This window comes from Xenia sp. Carnegie-2017, unplaced genomic scaffold (assembly GCF_021976095.1).
Source record: "Xenia sp. Carnegie-2017 unplaced genomic scaffold, XeniaSp_v1 HiC_scaffold_16, whole genome shotgun sequence".
Lineage (NCBI taxonomy): Eukaryota > Metazoa > Cnidaria > Anthozoa > Malacalcyonacea > Xeniidae > Xenia > Xenia sp. Carnegie-2017.
In genome coordinates this window covers 6,585,027-6,607,327 of record NW_025813469.1, presented here as the reverse complement: position 1 = coordinate 6,607,327, position 22,301 = coordinate 6,585,027, and the positions used below count along the sequence as shown (strand labels likewise).

Genomic DNA, 22,301 nt, shown 5'->3' with positions numbered 1-22,301 from the left:
TGCTCAGTTGAGCTGGAGAAACTTCACGATGTGAATAATAAAGAATGCGAAGTGCTTGCTCAAAAATGGCTCTCGGAGGAATGCGCGCAAGCAGTGATGACTTTTTTACAACGCAAATCAAAAATGTAGTTGAAACATTAAGTTGATTCTTGTTTATGAAATGTTCGATGCATTTTCTTTCTGTGTATGTTATTCAGTTTGATAAAAACCATTTCCACCAAAGTGTTAAGCGTACAAAAGCATCTGCGCAAACATCTACTTGATGTCACGTGACAACATGTTAATTAATGGCAATTATTTTTTAACAACTGCATCATTTTTCAACAAATGCGCACGAAAGAAGGTTGCGACTAAGAAGTCCGTTACGCCAGCAGTAAACACTGAAGTCTCAATGACTTGAACGATACAGAACGAGTGTTCGAAATTTTCCAGCAAAAGTTTTTTTGCTATGTTTTGGAACTTGATTCAAAACGCAATTTTTTTCCTCCAAAGTAAAGATTTTAAAAATCGTGGTTAAATGAACGAATATGTTTTGTTATTCAACTCAAGTTACGAATGATTTACACCAACAACGCTACAAATTCCGTTGCGTAAAGGTTACAAACGGATCATTGGGGGACACAATATCCTATATGTACAACAAATATTTGCACGCGCTATAAGTCCGATCGCAAGTATACCTGGATGGTAAGCCATTCCTGTAAGCTCGTCCACCATCTTCTTACGATGCCATGTTGCTGATGTACTTTTGAAACAAATCGCGTTCCTCGTGATTTTTATCCTCAAGTTCTTGTATATTACCGTTGACCATCAACGTCTGTTTCTCGAAGGCACTACAATATTAAATATTAAATGAGATATGATCTTCGCACTTAGCTGGACAATTTAAGCAATCGTCTCAGGACCTGAAAAAATCAGGTGACTCAACGGGATTCGAACCCATGACCTCTGCGGTGCCGGTGCAGTGCTCTGACCACTGAGCTATGAAGTCACACAGTGGTGAGCAGGTCAATATTGTTGGGCTGATGTTTTCTCGTGAAATGAATGTCATGTGAATGTTTTATGCAGTGCGGTGTTTTGAAATTAAATGAGATATGATCTTCGCACTTAGCTGGACAATTTAAGCAATCGTCTCAGGACCTGAAAAATTTTTTTTGGAAGTGGTCAGAGCACTGCACCGGCACCGCAGAGGTCATGGGTTCGAATCCCGTTGAGTCACCTGATTTTTTCAGGTCCTGAGACGATTGCTTAAATTGTCCAGCTAAGTGCGAAGATCATATCTCATTTAATTTCAAAACACCGCACTGCATAAAACATTCACAATATTAAATATGCTGCTTTACTATTTGCTGACATGGGATTTTTTCAAAGTTCGAAACTGTAAATGTTTTCATCATCTTCGACGTGAACGTCCATGAATAACAATAGAAATCTATTGCATTTTCAAAGGTCCCGTGTCCTCTCTCTAGTTGCTAAGCTCCGCCCACCCCTTTCCTCTCCTTTCCAATAGTGCCCAATCTCTCTCCCTCGTAAAAATAGACACACAAACCTGTCTAGAAACTAGTGAAGATCTCGCCAAAAGTGAATTGAGCTCCTCCTCGAAATGTTTGAAAGATAAAATTTCTGCGACAATTCCGCGTTCCTTTGCCATGTCGCAGTTGAGTTTCGTGTTGCATAGAATAACAGACATTGCCTGATTTAAAGGAAATTCACCGTAAGACAAAATGAATTTTTTTTAAAGCATCTCGGTTCTTTTATAAAAACAACAATTATGTTTCACGATACACTTTTTTTAAGGCGGGGGGTAGGGATAGGGAGTAAAGCATTTTGGGGAACTTAGATAAAGCTATTCGTAGTTTTAATTACTTTTCAATCTCACAGTTAATTTTTAACACCTCAGAACATAACACATCCTCTCAGGTTCAAGAAAAGAAAACATTTTAATGTTTATATAAAGTGATCAATAGGCGTGGATACAACTCAAATACATAACATGGCAAAATATGACCTAGTGCCCAGGCCTCCGTTTAATATAAACAAGTCACGTGTACCTGTGAATGACCAAATAAATTAGGTATAGTTAGAGAGCAACATCCAACTGGAGGATGACCCAAATCCACAAACTTCGTTTGAAAAGTTGCCTTTAAAAAACACGACGAATATGTCAACTGAAATAAAAATTACGTAATGTTATACTGAGGAGTCACTAAGAGTCACTAAGGAGTCACTAAGATCAGTTCTTACCAAACTGGAAACATTGGTCTATAAACAAGAAGAAGCGTTATGAATACGTTCCGCTTTCGCGCATGTATATTTACTTTTCATAATTGGAAAGGTCGTCGTTTAATTACATTCGTGCTCAGTTACAATTGGTTTTTTCTATGAAATTAGATTGTCCCCCCGCTATATAATTTGAATTAGAATTTTAGCAAATTGTGAAGTTGTTTCAAAGTAGTTTGCCACCTACTTCGAACTGCTGAGCACAAAGTAATTTTGCTAACTCGCAATGACTGTTCATGCGTCTATTTCTATAATACTATAGTTCATGCGACTTAAACGATCTCATGACACCGTTGAAATAAATGAAATGGTAATCGAGTTCCATCGGTTCTAATCGCTAATAAAGCGCTCGCAAGAAAAATGTTTCGTTTGATCATAGTGTGTGTGTGTCATCGTGGGGGTAACTTCATATGCTGAAAAGACAGTTAAATTTTCCATGCACCTAACTCCCAAAGACTATAGCTAATGTGTCTATTTCACAAAGACTTTAGTTCATGCACCTAAAGGCTATAAAATCTATATATATGTATATTGTTCGTGCATCTTAACAATATAGTTCATGTACCTAACTCCCAAAGACTAGAGTTCACAAACTTAACTTTCAAAGAATATCTTTCCCACACCCAACTTCAAAGACTAAACTCCCAAAAATTCTTCTTCATGCACCTAAACTCGGAACGACTATAGTTCATACACCTAACTCCCAAAGACTATATTTCACGCACGTAACTCGCAAAGACTATAAGATCATGCGTCTATTTCCCAAAGAGTTTAGTTCATGCAACTAACACCAAAGAAAATAGTTAATGTATCTAATTACCAAAGACTATAGTTCATGCACCTTACTCCGAAGGACTATAGTTCATGAAAGAGCTCCCAAAGACTATAGTTCATGCACCTAACATCCAAAGACTATAGTTAAAGCACTTAAATTCCAAAACTTATATTTCACGCACCTAAATCTCAAAGATTGTTCATGCGTTTATTTCCCACTTATTGAACTCACTTGATTGATGAATTGTATTTTCCCATGTTTTCAAAAACTTTCTTAAAGGTCGTACATTCCAATTCTTGTTCTTAATTCCAGGATCACATACATATGAACTATTGACCAGACAAAATCATGATATCTAATTACAATGTGACATCACTCTTCACATCCATACCATTAGACATAGCCAAACAACACAACTAGACAAATAAAATCCTAGACTTACTCAACCTTTGCCTCTCCACTGAATTCTTCTTCTAAAACTCATACTATAGACAACTTTCAGCGAATCAATGGGGTCACCACTATACACCTTCCTCGCAAAAGCTGTCGTGCAAAACCTCGAAACACAATCAGTCACCAACAGCACAGATGAAACAGACAGACTATGGAATAGATATAAAGACGATATCTTTGCCATAGTCAAGAAAGCCAAAACTGGACAAATGCTACACACCATAAAAATACTACAAAGAAGATAACCTTCACTAAAGACAAAAAACACAACAAGACTAAACAAACAAGTATACGGCATAAATACCCTTACAGACCAAATACTTGATTTCAACCGTAATCATTCCACACAACACAAAATAAGCAACATTCGAACACTTTTCAACAGAATTAACACTCACTGCAGCACAGAAGAAGCCAAAAAACAGAACGCAACTACTTGTTCTCATTTATAAAAACTAGTTACCCTATAGAAACTTTATAGACGAAACTATAAGCAAAATCAGTCAGAACTTTACTACTAACGGACACCTCCCGAAAGCAGACACTGCTATTAGGTCCCTGCCAATACTCTTACTATTAACTTATTTACAACCTCTCATAAGCAGACACCAAAACAATCTTCAAACAATTCTGTAGTGTTTATGGTGTTTCGAAAGTTCACTTTTAGGGGTGGTCATGGGAGAAAAAATTTACATGAGTTTAATATTTACTGAGGAAATTACCATACACCAGCTATGGTCAAATGGCAATTTTGCACAAATTAACAAATATTCGTGGCAGAGATTGAATTTTTATATTTTCGTTGTTTCAAGAAATTTACATTGTTTTTGCTGGCATACGATAGAACATATTTCGCATACCTTCCTCCTAAACCCACTTTCCGTCATATTTTGCCGTTTAGTGTGCATTTCATAGCCGAATCTTATAACTTAGATATTTCATACAGGGACAATCCTTCACCATTGATAAGTGTCGTCGCTTTTGTGCTCGATAAATCCCGCTTCGAAAAATATAGATATGACGATATATTTTCGGATATTTTGGGGTTTTTGTAGTGTTGTTCGCAATGATTCATAAATAGATCAAATTGAACCTTAGCCGACAATTACCCCGCACGTGTGATTGGGTCAAGATTGTCTGTCTAATACATTGTATACAGAACCATTTAAAAACCGCTATAAAGCTATTAAAACCAACAAAACACAATTAAAAACTATGTATAATAACTATATATATCGTAACAACGAATATTTTCATAGTTTTTCGATATTTTCGGTACATCGATATATCGATATACCGAAAAAACCAATATCGATAAACCGATATTTAAAAAACCCCCGATATTTATCGATAATTCGATATGTCGCAACAGCCTACCTCGCAAGAGCCTTTATCGTCGTAAACATGCTTGGACTCATTCATGTTTTCAGTGGTTGACGAGTCCTCATCCAAAACTCTCGAGCGTATGCTAGGTGCTTCAACTACGTTCAATTTCATCAAGCTATCTTCAACCTGGCGTCGTTGTTTCTCTTCTGCCATGCTTGATTTTGTTTCAATGTTGGAAGTTTCATTTTCAAGCAGTTCTTCTACCTCGATCTACGAATTATAATATCTGTCATAAATATTAAAGCAGTTTGTTTATGTAGAAAATATGCAGACACAAAGTTATGAAGAGAAATAAAACATCTTTAACATTGTCACGGATATTACGAGGGGCATAACAAAGTGTTGATGAGTTTGACTAATTCTACGTTTATAAGAAACTTTTAAACAATTCTAACCCTAACCTTAACACTTACACTAACCATAATCTAACCCTGACCTAATCCATACCTAACCATTGAACCAATGTATGAACTGTAGTCAATTGTAGTCACATTATAAAGCCTACTTCCTATTGTTTTTGGAGTTCAATGTGCATTCTAATCTTTCGTTTCAAATCCGCATTCTATTCTTGTAATCTTGTAGCCCATATTCTTGCAAGCATTTCTCAAATGGATATTCAAAATGGAGACTCCACAAGATATGCTAATTGCTAATTTTTTTTCACCAAACAAAAAATTTGTCACAGTCTGTTACGGGTCTTGCAGCTGACATATGAAATGTTTGTAAGTGTGGCAGGAAAATTACATTTATATAGCTACTCTTTGTTTTGCTATGTTAAGCATCACACAATAACAAGAAAACGAATGAGGAATTGGTCACATTTACCACTAAAAACAGTAAAATTCTAGAGCTCCAGTACGAATAGCAAATGACTGTCAAAACGAGGGACGATCTTGGCCCACTGCGATAATATTTTACCAAATGAAGGGAATTCCACAAAACATGTCCATTTGGACATATTATACAAGTGCACATGTGTCAACTAACCCTGGTTTAACCAAGGTTTGCGTTAAATACGACGCTTTATATTTTTCATCGCTGTAGTATGAACTACTTTGTTGATAAATATATAGTAATTCTGCGAGTAAAATATCTTTACCTTCCTCTGCACAACAAAGTTTTTCTTGTATCAACGCACACAGCCTCCTACTAGCTCAAGAAACAAGCCAAAATATGAAAGAGAAGCGATCTCGTTTGAGTGAAAACTTGATGGTAAAAGTTGAAAAGTTGCTGATGGTTATCGCCATAAATTACCAATGGAAGAATTTACCACCACGATAAAATCAATATTACCACCACTGATAAAGTATTAGTGACCAATGCCGCCAGTTTGCCAGTGACCAGTGGCATGTACGCGTACCTATTTTTCTATAATTGCGACGCATCATGGGATTTACATTCAAATTTATTTTTGTGAGTAAATTCATTTTATCTTTACCATAAAAATGTTGTTTTACTTCAAAAAATCTTCGCTTGTCAGACTTCGTGAGCTGACTAAATCTCGCAAGCGTTCGATCACGGCCATGACCGATTTTTCACCGAGTACTTTGTTGTCACGTGTTCTGACGTTGACCGTGTCTGAGACCGTCTCTTTTTCACCAACAACTGTTTAAAAAACAACATAAAACCATTTAACCAATCGCATTTAGTAATAAAATGAACATCTATTTTGCTTTTTTAAAATAGACAACACTTAAAAAGACAATGAACACAAAACAAACAAACAAAAACACAAACAACAAACAATCCAACAACAGCAAACGATAATACCTTACATTTTACAACTCGCACATCAACTGACTACCAAGAACAACGAGTACTGACAAGTGAGCATCACAATGCACAACATTACAAACAGCACTGACTATAGACAACGACTTACGTTAGAAAGTAGGTTAACAAACTCAAAACAAAAATCATTGAACAGAATACAAATATCAGCACCTTATAAACGGCTTACAAGCGAACAATTAATAAGTATACCACACAAACTAAAACATCCACATATTTTCCTCTCTGTCATGACGTCTAGAGAACAAATACGGCGAACCTGACTAATGTTGTGGAAACGTCAGTAAACTCTGAACACCAACAGTGGTTCCAAACCATTTTAATTTCTATTTATTTGTACAGTAAATAAAAATAATTTAAAAGACTTATTCATACCAAGAATGAAGTTGTACTGTGAAAGTTGTGCATTGCGAACTTTCTTATTTAGTGTTGATCCGTGATCCAAGTCTGTATCAACACGATAACCAGCTGCATGGAACTTCTTTTGAATCTAAACATGACCAAAATGTCAATAAAAAAAAAAGGACAAAAAAATTCCAATTCATAAAATAGCAACAATTTGTCCATAGCTGAGTTTGCATTAGCCTGTGCAAGTTCGATCTAAGGCTTACCAAATTAAATTTACCGGTTCGGCATAATCATCATATTTACTACTGACAGGAATTACTACAACTTGATGGGGAGAAAGCCATAAAATCCTAGAAAATAACAGAAAATGCAGTGCGTCAAAATTTTGAAATAAAGTAAAGTAGAGTAAAATGATAAAAATTTCCAAACAATTAAGAAACTTTGTATCATTTTAATTTAACATTTTAAGGACATTTCATTTGCTTTAAGCTCTGGCATGAGCCAAGAAAACACTCACCATTTTCCACCAAAGCTTTCAGCAAGAATAGCAATCATTTTTCAACTGAACCTACAATAGCTCGATGAATAATAACAGGATGTAATTTTATATCTCCTTCACCACTGTCAATAGAGTAATAGAATATTGATAAATTACTAAATTGTTACAATTTGTAAAGATCTACAATTTCATGGAAACTTAAACTGTGCCGTAATCCTCTGACTATAATACACAGGCTTACATATGTTTGTGAGCCATTATCAATGATATTTACATGGGGGGGATGGATGCACAGGGATACATGCATGGACTATTAACTATTATATTGCAATTATCTGATTGCAATATTAAATGTAACTATATACTTATATGCGGGTGGGTTTGTTTGCGGGCGAGTTTGAATGCAGGTGGGACTTTCAGTGTTCAGCAATGTAGCAGGCTGCATATAAGTATATAGTATATATAAGCATATAAATATATAACAATAGGTTTCTATAGAAACAAATAATCATGTCACTGTTGGTTAAATAAATTAAGTATCAAGACCGTAGTGAGGTTATTCAACGAAAAGCTTACTGGCAAAACTTACCTAGCGTGAGGTTGAATCTCTCAGGAAGTTGGAAATCCAGTTCAATTGTTGCACATTGATGAGACCATCTCATAGCATCAAAAATTTTATATTAATCTATAAATTGTGATAGCAATGAAATTATAAATTCACAATGGTATACATCTGTAAACATAGAAAGCTTCATCCCCATCCCCAGGATTTATCTGCCGTTTTGACCAAAATTATTCAAAGCTTCCATCAGTTTCTAATGAAGCATAAAACAAACTCATTTAGTTAAACAATTAAAAATATTATCAATCATTAAACATTTTCGATATTTATGACAAGACAGCTAAAAAACATTGTAAAGACTGCATTTATGTTCGCTGTGAACAAATTTCCTCCCTATTTTGGGAGGTAAACAAACCAATCTGTATGTCAAATCAACAAATGAAAACATTCTATATTTTATTTCATTCTTGAATAACTGTCTATATCTTTGATATCCATAAAGAGGAATTGCACACGATGAAACAAATGTAACTTGATTAAATAGTTCAATGGTTTCAACCATTGAGTTGTAATGTTTGAAATGTTCAAGGTTAGAAGCCATCTTGATTTCAGCAAGCGGAGACTGAAACGAGTTAATATTTTAGTTGCAATATTAACAAATACTAAATAAAATCAATTACAAGAAAACAAAAACAATGATGAACCAAAATTGTTAAAGAACATATTTTAAGTAAAACGACTCATGCAAGGTAACTCAAATGTTCAACTTATGATGGTGAAAATATAAAAAACATGGAGATAAAATAAAGCATGACAATCAATAGATCTTCACTTAGGTAATAATAGCTGCAGATCCAAATTTATAAACAGTGTGTGAAGCACTGACTAAAACATTTTGGCAATCAAATGCACTTGAAAGCCCTGGCAGGTTAGCTAAAGTCCCTCGGTGCTACAAGTCTTGTGACTTTTACTACAAAATCTCCCTCGGCTTTCAAGTACATTTAATCACTAAGTTACCTCACTACCGTGCATCGTTTTACTTATAAAAATATTGCACACGCTAGCTAAAATGTAGATCCCATTAACTACATACATGTATGGTCTTATATGAGCCAGTTTTAAATACTCAAAGAATATTTAGGCAATCAGAGAGTAAAATATTTTTACCTTACTCTGAACAAAACAGTTTTTCTTGTGAGTCTTTTATCGCAGGGATACGTCGGTATAAAATTCTTATCACCAAAATGTTTCAAATTCCAAATTGGTGAAGTGTTGACTGTGTAGTAAGCTGGTCGATACAACTCATACGCAACGCATCGATTTGCTGTTTAAAATCATGATAGAACTCATGCAGATAGATTGGTTTCACATAGCCAGAATAACAACCAATAACTGTTAGCTTCCAGAACAATTCAGTGAATTCACCACAAATGTCAGTCTGCTACGTGAAGATAGTTCTCTTGCATATGCCTCAAGTCTTTTTACGCTTCCGAATTGCATCCTTGAACGCCTTATTTTATACAGTTCAGCCAACATTTACCTATTCTTGCCATAAAATGATTAAGTGTGCTCCAAGTTGACTGAAAATAAAATTGTTCAGCATACGCCATTTTGAAAGCATGTCTATAATTATCCACTATCATCCATTGTAACCACTATCAACATCCTAATGTCATTGGTCAAAAATAGTCACATTTTTATTTACTTTTGCCTTTCATTCATGTCATTTCTAGATATGAATTTTCTTATTCGTCCATAGTTCAATCAATAATAAAAAAATATTTATTGTAAATTTTATTATAGCAAATGAACGTGACGCCAAGAGTTTGTAAATTACATGCAATTTTTCGTCGTGGTATAGTGAACTATCTATCTCGACCTTATTTAAACCCAGTGAACTCTACAACAACTGGAAGGCTAACTTGACGCCATCTTTGAAGCCTGCATGAGCGCCGCCATTGAAGGTACGGAGGCGAAATACATCACTTCGAAATTGCCGAATTTTTTGCAAAAAACAGTGGTCTTCAAGCCAGCTTAATGTCTAAAAATCTTAAACAATGTTTGGAGATTGTTTTTTATAATTTATTGTACGAACATTTTACTTGCTAAAACTTACATATTACTTGAAGTCGTTTGAGAAGTTCCTTTCTCTTAAATTTATTCTTAAGTTTATCATACATTACATTACAGATGTAAATTTTTTGGGTCTAAGGACATGAGAGTAGAAAACATTGAGGTGTAAAATAATCTCTAAACATGAAAGAAGATGCCGCTACTATACTGGGGAAATGCCAGTAAATTTGATGATCAATTTTCACATGTTTTATACTTGTTGCGAGGTATGTCATTTTGTACGTTTTATGTAAATTTTCGTGAATTAAAAATACTGTGAAAAGTCCCAAATGGATTGCCAGCTGATGAAAAATCATTTTACACCTTAATGATTTCTTCCTCTAAATTGTTTTCATCAGTTACCATGTTGGGGCAAAATTCCATACAGTGAAAAGAATTTCTGCTAATTTTATGCTTTGCTGAGCTTCGACACTCTCATGTACTCTCCCAACATGGCTTATATGACGTCAAAAGAAAACACACTATAGCTACGGTTGAATGAAAACAGCCCCAAACATCATTAAATATTTGTTAAAATTGCGTATATATTATTACGAAACAGCGATTTTGTGCACGTTATGATGACAAATTTCCATATTGCATTGAAAAGCGTATTTCGAAAACATTTATCAAACGCTGACACTTGCTGGCATGGTGACCATGTTTAATTTAAATACATATGCATATTTTAAGCTGACAGTCGTTTCAAAACTACCGATGGATGTTATTTATTCATCACGGCATAAATGCTTTTCAAACAACATTATTATTCTAAAATCATTACTTAATAGAAATTTGTACAACATTATTCCAAAATAGGTGGCAGGAGCCTACTTTGAAATACTTTACCACAAAATTCGTTTTCTAAGTCAGAGAGCGAGGGAACTCTCTGACTTAGTAAGAATACGCCGAATTCAACAGAGTATATATGCTCTCTCAAAATCCAAGATTTCTTAAAATCTAAAAGATAGCCAAAGAACAAATTAGCGACACAATAAAAACAAACACATAAACCTGAAAAAAGACTGAAGTCACTAAGCTACAAGTCAGTGAAACAAATAAAAAAATTTTTATACCTCATCTTGTTTTTCATCTTGTTCTCCATCAGCATGCTTCCCGTCTCTCCGTCAGCATCCTCTTCGTCGCTCCATCAGCATCCTCTTCGTCGCTCCATCAGCATCCTCTTCGTCGCTCCATCAGCATCCTCTTCGTTGCTTCATCAGCATCCACCTCGTAACGCCATCAGCATCCTCCTCGTAGCACCATCAGCATCCTCCTCGTAGCACCATCAGCATCCTCCTCGTAGCACCATCAGCATCCTCCTCGTAGCACCATCAGCATCCTCCTCGTAGCGCCATCAGCATCCTCCTCGTAGCGCCATCAGCATCCTCCTCGTAGGACCATCAGCATCCTCCTCGGAGGACCATCAGCATCCTCCTCGCAGGACCATCAGCATCCTCCTCGCAGGACCATCAGCATCCTCCTCGCAGGACCATCAGCATCCTCTTCGTAGCACCATCAGCATCCTCCTCGTAGCTCCGTCAGCATCTTCCTCGTCTCTCCGTCAGCATCCTCTTCTTTTCATCAGCCTCCTCCTCATCTAAACGAAAATCTAAAACAAGTTAAGATTAGGACAGGAAAAATAATAACGTACTCCTCTATCTTCTTCTTGATCTTCATCTCTTGTACCTAAAAAAAGACTGAAGAAGAAGTTATTTGTTTGATGGAAACAAACAATTGTAAGCACCCACCACTGCCAGAGTTCGCGTTCTTTCACTGTCCGTACGCTCGACATGTCTATAAAAATGCAACAACAATATCATAGCAAGTGATTATGGAGATCGTGCTTTCGCATTGTAATAGTTTTATCATGCTAAAACATTGATATCCATGACTGTACATGATTGAACATGTATGTTAAGTGAACAACTCTTTGAAGATTATAAGACTCGCGGAAAGCTTATCGTTTGAACCGTGCATTGTGCTGTAACACCCCTCAATGTTATAACACATGCAGTGTTCTGTAACATTGTCAAACGATTTATTACATGCGATATAATTCAAAAATACCTAGATAAAAACAAGATAATTAACGAATGTCTCATGCAATATATTCTCTGCTCGATTTCATTGAAAAGGTTGTTTAATTATTACGGTAAGGTACGAAGGTTTATAAAACATCATCGCATTTGAAGATTCAGCAACATTTTGCCCCATGTTGCAATATCTTGTATACTCTATAATATATATTTGAGGTAATTCATTTGAACGTTTCTCAAGTGAATTACCCACTTTTATCTCACCTACTATAACATCACTTGATGCTACAGTAGTTCCTCTCAGGAGCAGGGACGGATTAACCAAAGGAAGCTGTCTAGAAGCCTCCACAAACAAGGGCCTTCACATTATTCAAAGGAAGAATAAACATAGTTGCTTTAAAGACGAAGGAAAAGCATTTAGTTTATTTGTTGGATCAATTTCAGCTGATGAAGAACAGACCACGTATGACAACGAATCACAGTAAACTCAGCCATTTTGCTCTGATGAGCATTGAGGACAATATTCTAACAGAAATAAACTTGGAAGAGCTTATCAAAGACTGCCAGAATAAAATCGCAATAACTACTTTATCTCAAGTAGCAGCATTCACTCGTCGTATGCAACCGCTTTACACGCTATATTCGAAGTTTATACTTTTATCAAATGCTTTACGAAATTTGAAAGTAAATTTTACTGTTGAAAATGAGCAGCACATTGCGTTTAGAGTAAGGGAAAGGGATCTTTACTACGTATTTTGCTGCTCAGAGCCTCCACACATCTTAATCCGGCCTGCTCGGGAGACATAAAATATTATATCCTTTTGTCACAAAGACAAAGGATTGAACTTGCTATTTCTAACAATGGCCAGTTGTTAGAAATAGGCAAAATGCAAAATCATCACACTTATGTGAATGATAACGATGAATGCAAAAATGAAAATATTTTCTGGACATGTATTGAAGAGGTCCAATAATTGATGTCAAGAATAGTGGGAAACTTTTGGCAGTTTCGTTCGTGTTCTCACTTCAATATGTAACTGAAACTTGACGGCATTTTGTGCTCCAAGATCGAAACATAGAAATACTAAGAAACCAAAGAAATCGATCATTCCTTCGAACAAATAGGACTCATAACGATGCTTTGAATATGCTGTAACGAGAATTCACATCACAATTGGGTTATACATTTTAATTCATCGATCTCAAACTTACATCTTTATGTCATCGACGATTTTTCTGTATTTAACCTGCCGCTTTCAAACATGGCTAAAATATCTCAACCGTGTCATGTCTTCAGTTGCTCGTCCTTTCCAACAAGTAGTCGCATTTCTTGAAGGCTGTCTTCGACTTTCAACAGACTTTCACCTTTCCCAGACGAACAGCTCGGTCAAATAGGGTTATCGAAGTGAAAGACCCTACCTTTTCTTCTGATAACTTTCATATATCACATGAATTAATTATTAATTCATTCGTCAATTTTGTTCAAACCATGATAAAAAGGGATTAAATTCATTGATTGCATGAAAATATATGCAGGGCAAAGACAAAAGGAATTAAGCCTGGTTATAAGTTAACTAACGACATTGGTTAGTAAAAGAAAGCAAAGCCTTTTCCCAGAGGTTTGGAGAAAACAAAAGAATATTTCTTTTGTTTCCTCAATGAAGAGTTTGCGAAATCAATGATTGTAAGGTTATGACGGCAGACAGAGCATGTCGTGTTGTGGTAAATTTTATCTAGTATGAACAAAAATTATCTCACCCAAAACCGCAATTCAATGCACCATAGCTAGGAGAGTTATCATTTTTCTCCCACCTGACCACCTTTATTCAACTTGTTACGTCAACAAATAAATTAGAAGGCATATAAAAGCTTGTAATTTATTCACGTGGGAATCACCCACATGTTATAGAAAAGCTTTGTCGTGCTCAATACTTATTATGAACATTGGAGCCCTGCTTATTGCAATAATATGACTTGCCATTGTAAAATGTAATGTAATAATTTAACGAGAGAATTTTATTGACAGAACTAAATGGTAGCAAGTGATTCATTTTAGCAATCCTAATAGGATGGGACAAAGGGAAAGAATGAGAGGTAAGTTCGTTTTCAAATAATTATCTTTAGCGATGTAACGATAGCAGGACTTTCAAATGCGGTAAATGTTTTGTGGGAAAAGCGCGATTGTTTCTTTTCCGTGGTTGTAATCCTTAAAATTACATTATTAACAGTAAAACTGAACAAATTGAAAGTTATCTTTTTCCTCTTATATTCCTTGTTCAACGAGTTCATTTCCTTGATCAAACCATGATGAAAATTTATCCAATCACATTTACATTAAAGTTTTTTAAACTTCAAGATTTCCCCACATTCATTTAGCTTAAATCCCGCATGATAAACGAATGATATCTCTAATCAAAGATGATCACGCAGTCTCCGATTTTTTAGGAATGAAAATAGGTTTTACGTTAATTGGTTTATGTTTGGCGTAAGGTGAAGCCGGTGATCCAACAATTAACACGTGATTACCCTTTAACCATAATCTCCACATGCTTTTATGAAATCCTCGAGCATCTAAGTCCCAGATTCGTAAACATCTCGCTATATTATTCCATGTTGTCCAGTCGTTAGCATGTTTCATTTCAATATAAAATATATATGTTTTATCAGATGTTTCTGGAACAAAGTCTTTCTCGTTCTTGCAAGGATTTTTACTGTGATCCAACGGCTCTGCCAACCTGTAAAAAACAGTAGATAGACATCTCAACAATCAAATGACATAAATATACGCACTATGATGATAATTAGATCACTGAATCACTAAGTAGAAATCTCCTTCATTGTCCTGTGAAAAGAAAAATATTGTTGTCAATATTTTATAAAATCCTGCAAGACATACCCTACAAGCCGTTCAATCTCCTTCTCATAATTTTCTTTTTTCAACAATCCAACATTAAACTTAACGTTAGGTTCAGTATTCAACGTATGTTTTTTGAAATAGGATTCTTGAAAAAATACATTCATATTCAGGCCTTTGGCGCCAAAATGGTAGGTTCTTGAGATATCCGGAATGATACATTCACGTCCCTTTTTGTTGCTGTCCATCCTCATCCACATATCCCAATCCCAAAAGAGATCAGGGGTTGGCCATTTTGGCTCAAGTTCTTCTTTATAAAGTCGTCGTTTGAGCAACCTGTTAATGCAAAGAGAAATAATAGATAGAATGAAGTTTATACTATCTATACATTTATAGTGCTGCGTGATGTCATTGTGGCGTGATGTCATTGCAGCGTGAGGTCATTGTAGCGTGATGTCATTGCAGCGTGATGCGCTTGTAGTGTGATGTCATTGTAGCATGACGTCACTGTTGCGTGATGTCATAGCGTAAACAAAATCATTTGTAGTAATAAAAATTCTCACCAGCCTAAACCAGGCATTGTTTCTGCACGATATAACATTGCAGGATCATTACACGTGTGATCATAACCCTAAAAATAGAAATACTTGTTTTTGCAATTAAATCATTAATCACATAAATTAGTTTTTCAATGGATGTACCATTTCTAAGGTAAATTTCCTAAATTTCACTTTGTGATGTGCAAGGAAGGAAGCTCGATAAAGACAAACATAATGTAACCAATGAAAACTACAATAAGATAACAGATTCTTGTACGGAGATTTCCATTTTTCACTTGCTACCATTTAGTTCTGTCAATAAAATTCTCTCGTTAAATTATTACATTACATTTTACAATGGCAAGTCATATTATTGCAATAAGCAGGGCTCCAATGTTCATAATAAGTATTGAGCACGACAAAGCTTTTCTATAACATGTGGGTGATTCCCACGTGAATAAATTACAAGCTTTTTATATGCCTTCTAATTTATTTGTTGACGTAACAAGTTGAATAAAGGTGGTCAGGTGGGAGAAAAATGATAACTCTCCTAGCTATGGTGCATTGAATTGCGGTTTTGGGTGAGATAATTTTTTGTTCATACTAGATAAAATTTACCACAACACGACATGCTCTGTCTGCCGTCATAACCTTACAATCATTGATTTCGCAAACTCTTCATTGAGGAAACAAAAGAAATATTCTTTTGTTTTCTCCAAACCTCTGGGGAAAAGGCTTTGCTTTCTTTTACTAACCAATGTCGTTAGTTAACTTATAACCAGGCTTAATTCCTTTTGTCTTAGCCCTGCATATATTTTCATGCAATCAATGAATTTAATCCCTTTTTATCAGGGTTTCAACAAAATTGACGAATGAATTAATAATTAATTCATGTGATATATGAAAGTTATCAGAAGAAAAGGTAGGGTCTTTCACTTCGATAACCCTATTTGACCGAGCTGTTCGTCTGGGAAAGGTGAAAGTCTGTTAAAAGTCGAAGACAGCCTTCAAGAAATGCGACTACTTGTTGGAAAGGACGAGCAACTGAAGACATGACACGGTTGAGATATTTTAGCCATGTTTGAAAGCGGCAGGTTAAATACAGAAAAATCGTCGATGACATAAAGATGTAAGTTTGAGATCGATGAATTAAAATGTATAACCCAATTGTAATGTGAATTCTCGTTACAGCATATTCAAAGCATCGTTATGAGTCCTATTTGTTCGAAGGAATAATCGATTTCTTTGGTTTCTTAGTATTTCTATGTTTCGATCTTGGAGCACAAAAATGCCGTCAAGTTTCAGTTACATATTGAAGTGAGAACACGAACGAAACTGCCAAAAGTTTCCCACTATTCTTGACATCAATTATTGCACCTCTTCAATACATGTCCAGAAAATATTTTCATTTTTGCATTCATCGTTATCATTCACATAAGTGTGATGATTTTGCATTTTGCCTATTTCTAACAACTGGCCATTGTTAGAAATAGCAGTTCAATCCTTTGTCTTTGTGACAAAGGATATAATATTTTATGTCTCCCGAGCAGGCCGGATTAAGATGTGTGGAGGCTCTGAGCAGCAAAATACGTAGTAAAGATCCCTTTCCTTACTCTAAACGCAATGTGCTGCTCATTTTTCAGTAAAATTTACTTTCAAATTTCGTAAAGCATTTGATAAAAGTATAAACTTCGAATATAGCGTGTAAAGCGGTTGCATACGACGAGTGAATGCTGCTACTTGAGATAAAGTAGTTATTGCGATTTTATTCTGGCAGTCTTTGATAAGCTCTTCCAAGTTTATTTCTGTTAGAATATTGTCCTCAATGCTCATCAGAGCAAAATGGCTGAGTTTACTGTGATTCGTTGTCATACGTGGTCTGTTCTTCATCAGCTGAAATTGATCTAACAAATAAACTAAATGCTTTTCCTTCGTCTTTAAAGCAACTATGTTTATTCTTCCTTTGAATAATGTGAAGGCCCTTGTTTGTGGAGGCTTCTAGACAGCTTCCTTTGGTTAATCCGTCCCTGCTCCTGAGAGGAACTACTGTAGCATCAAGTGATGTTATAGTAGGTGAGATAAAAGTGGGTAATTCACTTGAGAAACGTTTAAATGAATTACCTCAAATATATATTATAGAGTATACAAGATATTGCAACATGGGGGCAAAATGTTGCTGAATCTTCAAATGCGATGATGTTTTATAAACCTTCGTACCTTACCGTAATAATTAAACAACCTTTTCAATGAAATCGAGCAGAGAATATATTGCATGAGACATTCGTTAATTATCTTGTTTTTATCTAGGTATTTTTGAATTATATCGCATGTAATAAATCGTTTGACAATGTCACAGAACACTGCATGTGTTATAACATTGAGGGGTGTTACAGCACAATGCACGGTTCAAACGATAAGCTTTCCGCGAGTCTTATAATCTTCAAAGAGTTGTTCACTTAACATACATGTTCAGTCATGTACAGTGTCGAGCGTACGGACAGTGAAAGAACGCGAACTCTGGCAGTGGTATGTGCTAAACAATTGTTTGTTTCCATTAAATAACTCCTTCTTCAGTCTTTTTTTAGGTACAAGAGATGAAGATCAGGAAGAAGATAGAGGAGTACGTTATTATTTTTCCTGTCCTTATCTTAACTTGTTTTTAGATTTTTCGTTTAGATGAGGAGGAGGCTGATGAAAAGTAGAGAAGTATGCTGACGGAGAGACAAGAAGGATGCAGAAAAAGAGACGAGGATGCAGATGAAGAGAAAAGGAGGATGCAGATGAAAGACGAGGATGCAGATAAAGAGAAAAGGAGGATGCAGATGAAGGGACGAGGAGGATGAAAATGAATGGACAAGGAGGATCAAGAACGGACAAGGAGGATCAAGAAGGATATAGAGAAGTATGTTACTTTGTCATAATCGTAACTTGATTTTAGGTACTTTTTAGATGAAGGAAATGCAGAAATGAGGAGGATACATGAAAGAAAGATGCCGATGAAGGAGGAGAAGGATGCAGATGAAGAGAGGGATAGAAGAGGGAGGATGGATGGAGAGGGAGATCAGATGAAGAGAAGGAGGGATCAGATGGAGAGGATGAGATGGAGGATCAGATGAAGAGGAGAGGATGGATGAAGAGACACGAGGATCGATGAAGAGACGAGGAGGATGCGATGAAGAGAGAGGAGGATGCAGATGAAGAGACAAGAAGGATCAGATGAAAGACGAGGAAATCATGAAGAGATGAGTCGTGATGAAAGATGAGGGAGATGGAAAGACGAGAGGTCAGATAGAAAGACGAGAAGGATGCAATGGAAAGACGAGAAACAGATGGAAAGGAGAAGGATGCAGATGGAAAGACAAGGAATGGAATGGAAAGATGAGGAGGATGAAAATGAAAGGATGGAGAAGAGATGGATGAGGAAAGATGGAGGGATGGAGATGGAAAGGAAGAAAAGATGGAGATGGAAAGAGGATGGAGATGAAGATGAAGATGGATGGGGAAGCATGAGATGGAAGATGGAAAGGAAGAGATGGAAAAGAAGGATGCACATGAAGAGACGAAGGATGCACATGAAGAGACGAGGAATTTAATATTACCTCAATTATATATTACAGAATTGTATATTCTGTAATATATAATTGAGTAATTAATTAATCATTTGATATTGCAACATGCGGGCAGAGTGTTGCAAAATCTTTTATAAACCTTAGTGCCTTACCGAAATAATTAAACAACCTTTTGGATGAAATCGAAAAGAGTTGAGCAGAGAATATATTGCATGAGACATTCGTTAATTATCTTGTTTTTATCTAGGTATTTTTGAATTATATCGCATGTAATAAATCGTTTGACAATGTTACAGAACACTGCATGTGTTATAACATTGAGGGGTGTTATAACACAATGCACGGTTCAAACGATAAGCTTTCCACGAGTCTTATAATCTTCAAAGAGTTGTTCACTTAACATACATGTTCAATCATGTACAGTCATGGATATCAATGTTTTAGCATGATAAAACTATTACAATGCGAAAGCACGATCTCCATAATCACTTGCTATGATATTGTTGTTGCATTTTTATAGACATGTCGAGCGTACGGACAGTGAAAGAATACGAACTCTAGCAGTGGTGGGTGCTTACAATTGTTTGTTTCCATCAAACAAATAACTTCTTCTTCAGTCTTTTTTTAGGTACAAGAGATGAAGATCAAGAAGAAGATAGAGGAGTACGTTATTATTTTTTCCTGTCCTAATCTTAACTTGTTTTTAGATTTTTCGTTTAGATAAGGAGGAGGCTGATGAAAAGAAGAGGATGCTGACGGAAAGACGAGGAAGATGCTGACGGAGCTACGAGGAGGATGCTGATGGTGCTACGAAGAGGATGCTGATGGTCCTGCGAGGAGGATGCTGATGGTCCTGCGAGGAGGATGCTGATGGTCCTGCGAGGAGGATGCTGATGGTCCTACGAGGAGGATGCTGATGGCGCTACGAGGAGGATGCTGATGGCGCTACGAGGAGGATGCTGATGGTGCTACGAGGAGGATGCTGATGGTGCTACGAGGAGGATGCTGATGGTGCTACGAGGAGGATGCTGATGGCGTTACGAGGTGGATGCTGATGAAGCAACGAAGAGGATGCTGATGGAGCGACGAAGAGGATGCTGATGGAGCGACGAAGAGGATGCTGATGGAGCGACGAAGAGGATGCTGACGGAGAGACGGGAAGCATGCTGATGGAGAACAAGATGAAAAACAAGATGAGGTATAAAAATTTTTTTATTTGTTTCACTGACTTGTAGCTTAGTGACTTCAGTCTTTTTTCAGGTTTATGTGTTTGTTTTTAGTGTGTCGCTAATTTGTTCTTTGGCTATCTTTTAGATTTTAAGAAATCTTGGATTTTGAGAGAGCATATATACTCTGTTGAATTCGGCGTATTCTTACTAAGTCAGAGAGTTCCCTGCTCTCTGACTTAGAAAACGAATTTTGTGGTAAAGTATTTCAAAGTAGGCTCCTGCCACCTATTTTGGAATAATGTTGTACAAATTTCTATTAAGTAATGATTTTAGAATAATAATGTTGTTTGAAAAGCATTTATGCCGTGATGAATAAATAACATCCATCGGTAGTTTTGAAACGACTGTCAGCTTAAAATATGCATATGTATTTAAATTAAACATGGTCACCATGCCAGCAAGTGTCAGCGTTTGATAAATGTTTTCGAAATACGCTTTTCAATGCAATATGGAAATTTGTCATCATAACGTGCACAAAATCGCTGTTTCGTAATAATATATACGCAATTTTAACAAATATTTAATGATGTTTGGGGCTGTTTTCATTCAACCGTAGCTGTAGTGTGTTTTCTTTTGACGTCATATAAGCCATGTTGGGAGAGTACATGAGAGTGTCGAAGCTCAGCAAAGCATAAAATTAGCAGAAATTCTTTTCACTGTATGGAATTTTGCCCAACATGGTAACTGATGAAAACAATTTAGAGGAAGAAATCATTAAGGTGTAAAATGATATTTTCATCAGCTGGCAATCCATTTGGGACTTTTCACAGTATTTTAATTCACGAAAATTTACATAAAACGTACAAAATGACATACCTCTCAACAAGTATAAAACATGTGAAAATTGATCATCAAATTCATTGGCATTTCCCAGTATAGTAGCGGCATCTTCTTTCATGTTTAGAGATTATTTTACACCTCAATGTTTTCTACTCTCATGTCCTTAGACCCAAAAATTTACATCTGTAATGTAATGTATGATAAACTTAAGAATAAATTTAAGAGAAAGGAACTTCTCAAACGACTTCAAGTAATATGTAAGTTTTAGCAAGTAAAATGTTCGTACAATAAAGTATAAAAAACAATCTCCAAACATTGTTTAAGATTTTTAGACATTAAGCTGGCTTGAAGACCACTGTTTTTTGCAAAAAATTCGGCAATTTCGAAGTGATGTATTTCGCCTCCGTACCTTCAATGGCGGCGCTCATGCAGGCTTCAAAGATGGCGTCCAAGTTAGCCTTCCAGTTGTTGTAGAGTTCACTGGGTTTAAATAAGGTCGAGATAGATAGTTCACTATACCACGACGAAAAATTGCATGTAATTTACAAACTTTGGCGTCACGTTCATTTGCTATAATAAAATTTACAATAAATATTTTTTATTATTGATTGAACTATGGACGAATAAGAAAATTCATATCTAGAAATGACATGAATGAAAGGCAAAAGTAAATAAAAAATGTGACTATTTTGACCAATGACATTATGATGTTGATAGTGGTTACAATGGATGATAGTGGATAATTATAGACATGCTTTCAAAATGGCGTATGCTGAACAATTTTATTTTCAGTCAACTTGGACACTAATCATTTTATGGCAAGAATAGGTAAATGTTGGCTGAACTGTATAAAATAAGGCGTTCAAGGATGCAATTCGGAAGCGTAAAAAAAGACTTGAGGCATATGCAAGAGAACTATCTTCACGTAGCAGACTGACATTTGTGGTGAATTCACTGAATTGTTCTGGAAGCTAACAGTTATTGGTTGTTATTCTGGCTATGTGAAACCAATCTATCTGCATGAGTTCTATCATAATTTTAAACAGCAAATCGATGCGTTGCGTATGAGTTGTATCGACCAGCTT

At 35.9% G+C, this 22,301-nt stretch overlaps 2 protein-coding genes and 4 long non-coding RNA genes across 7 annotated transcripts; 2 read left to right on the top strand and 4 right to left on the bottom strand.

Moving 5' to 3' along the window:
* Positions 1-513: 513 nt before the first annotated feature.
* LOC124436235 (enoyl-CoA delta isomerase 2-like) lies at positions 514-5,817 on the bottom strand. The gene is made up of 5 exons (XM_046986187.1): positions 5,720-5,817; positions 4,886-5,104; positions 2,052-2,168; positions 1,550-1,693; positions 514-833 (listed from the first exon to the last, which is right to left on the bottom strand). The coding sequence occupies exons 2-5, from the start codon at positions 5,045-5,047 to the stop codon at positions 798-800; spliced, it is 459 nt and encodes a 152-aa protein (XP_046842143.1). The 5' UTR covers positions 5,048-5,104; positions 5,720-5,817; the 3' UTR covers positions 514-797.
* A 510-nt stretch (positions 5,818-6,327) lies between these two features.
* On the bottom strand, positions 6,328-8,202 carry LOC124436245. 2 transcript variants are annotated; one of them, XR_006945241.1, is made up of 5 exons: positions 8,122-8,202; positions 7,551-7,610; positions 7,297-7,383; positions 7,061-7,175; positions 6,328-6,499 (listed from the first exon to the last, which is right to left on the bottom strand). It is a non-coding gene; the product is annotated as an uncharacterized LOC124436245 (long non-coding RNA). The 2 variants fall into 2 exon arrangements; XR_006945240.1 differs by lacking the exon at positions 7,551-7,610.
* Positions 8,203-9,794: 1,592 nt separating this feature from the next.
* Positions 9,795-11,486, top strand: LOC124436267. Its single transcript, XR_006945271.1, has 2 exons — positions 9,795-10,058; positions 11,315-11,486. It is a non-coding gene; the product is annotated as an uncharacterized LOC124436267 (long non-coding RNA).
* Positions 11,487-11,790: 304 nt separating this feature from the next.
* Positions 11,791-12,419, bottom strand: LOC124436242. Its single transcript, XR_006945237.1, has 2 exons — positions 11,958-12,419; positions 11,791-11,895 (listed from the first exon to the last, which is right to left on the bottom strand). It is a non-coding gene; the product is annotated as an uncharacterized LOC124436242 (long non-coding RNA).
* Positions 12,420-14,240: 1,821 nt separating this feature from the next.
* LOC124436231 (protein O-linked-mannose beta-1,2-N-acetylglucosaminyltransferase 1-like) lies at positions 14,241-15,747 on the bottom strand. The gene is made up of 3 exons (XM_046986174.1): positions 15,663-15,747; positions 15,142-15,435; positions 14,241-14,980 (listed from the first exon to the last, which is right to left on the bottom strand). The coding sequence occupies exons 1-3, from the start codon at positions 15,698-15,700 to the stop codon at positions 14,668-14,670; spliced, it is 645 nt and encodes a 214-aa protein (XP_046842130.1). The 5' UTR covers positions 15,701-15,747; the 3' UTR covers positions 14,241-14,667.
* A 1,804-nt stretch (positions 15,748-17,551) lies between these two features.
* On the top strand, positions 17,552-19,929 carry LOC124436246. The gene is made up of 2 exons (XR_006945242.1): positions 17,552-18,164; positions 19,836-19,929. It is a non-coding gene; the product is annotated as an uncharacterized LOC124436246 (long non-coding RNA).
* The last annotated feature ends 2,372 nt before the right edge of the window (positions 19,930-22,301 follow it).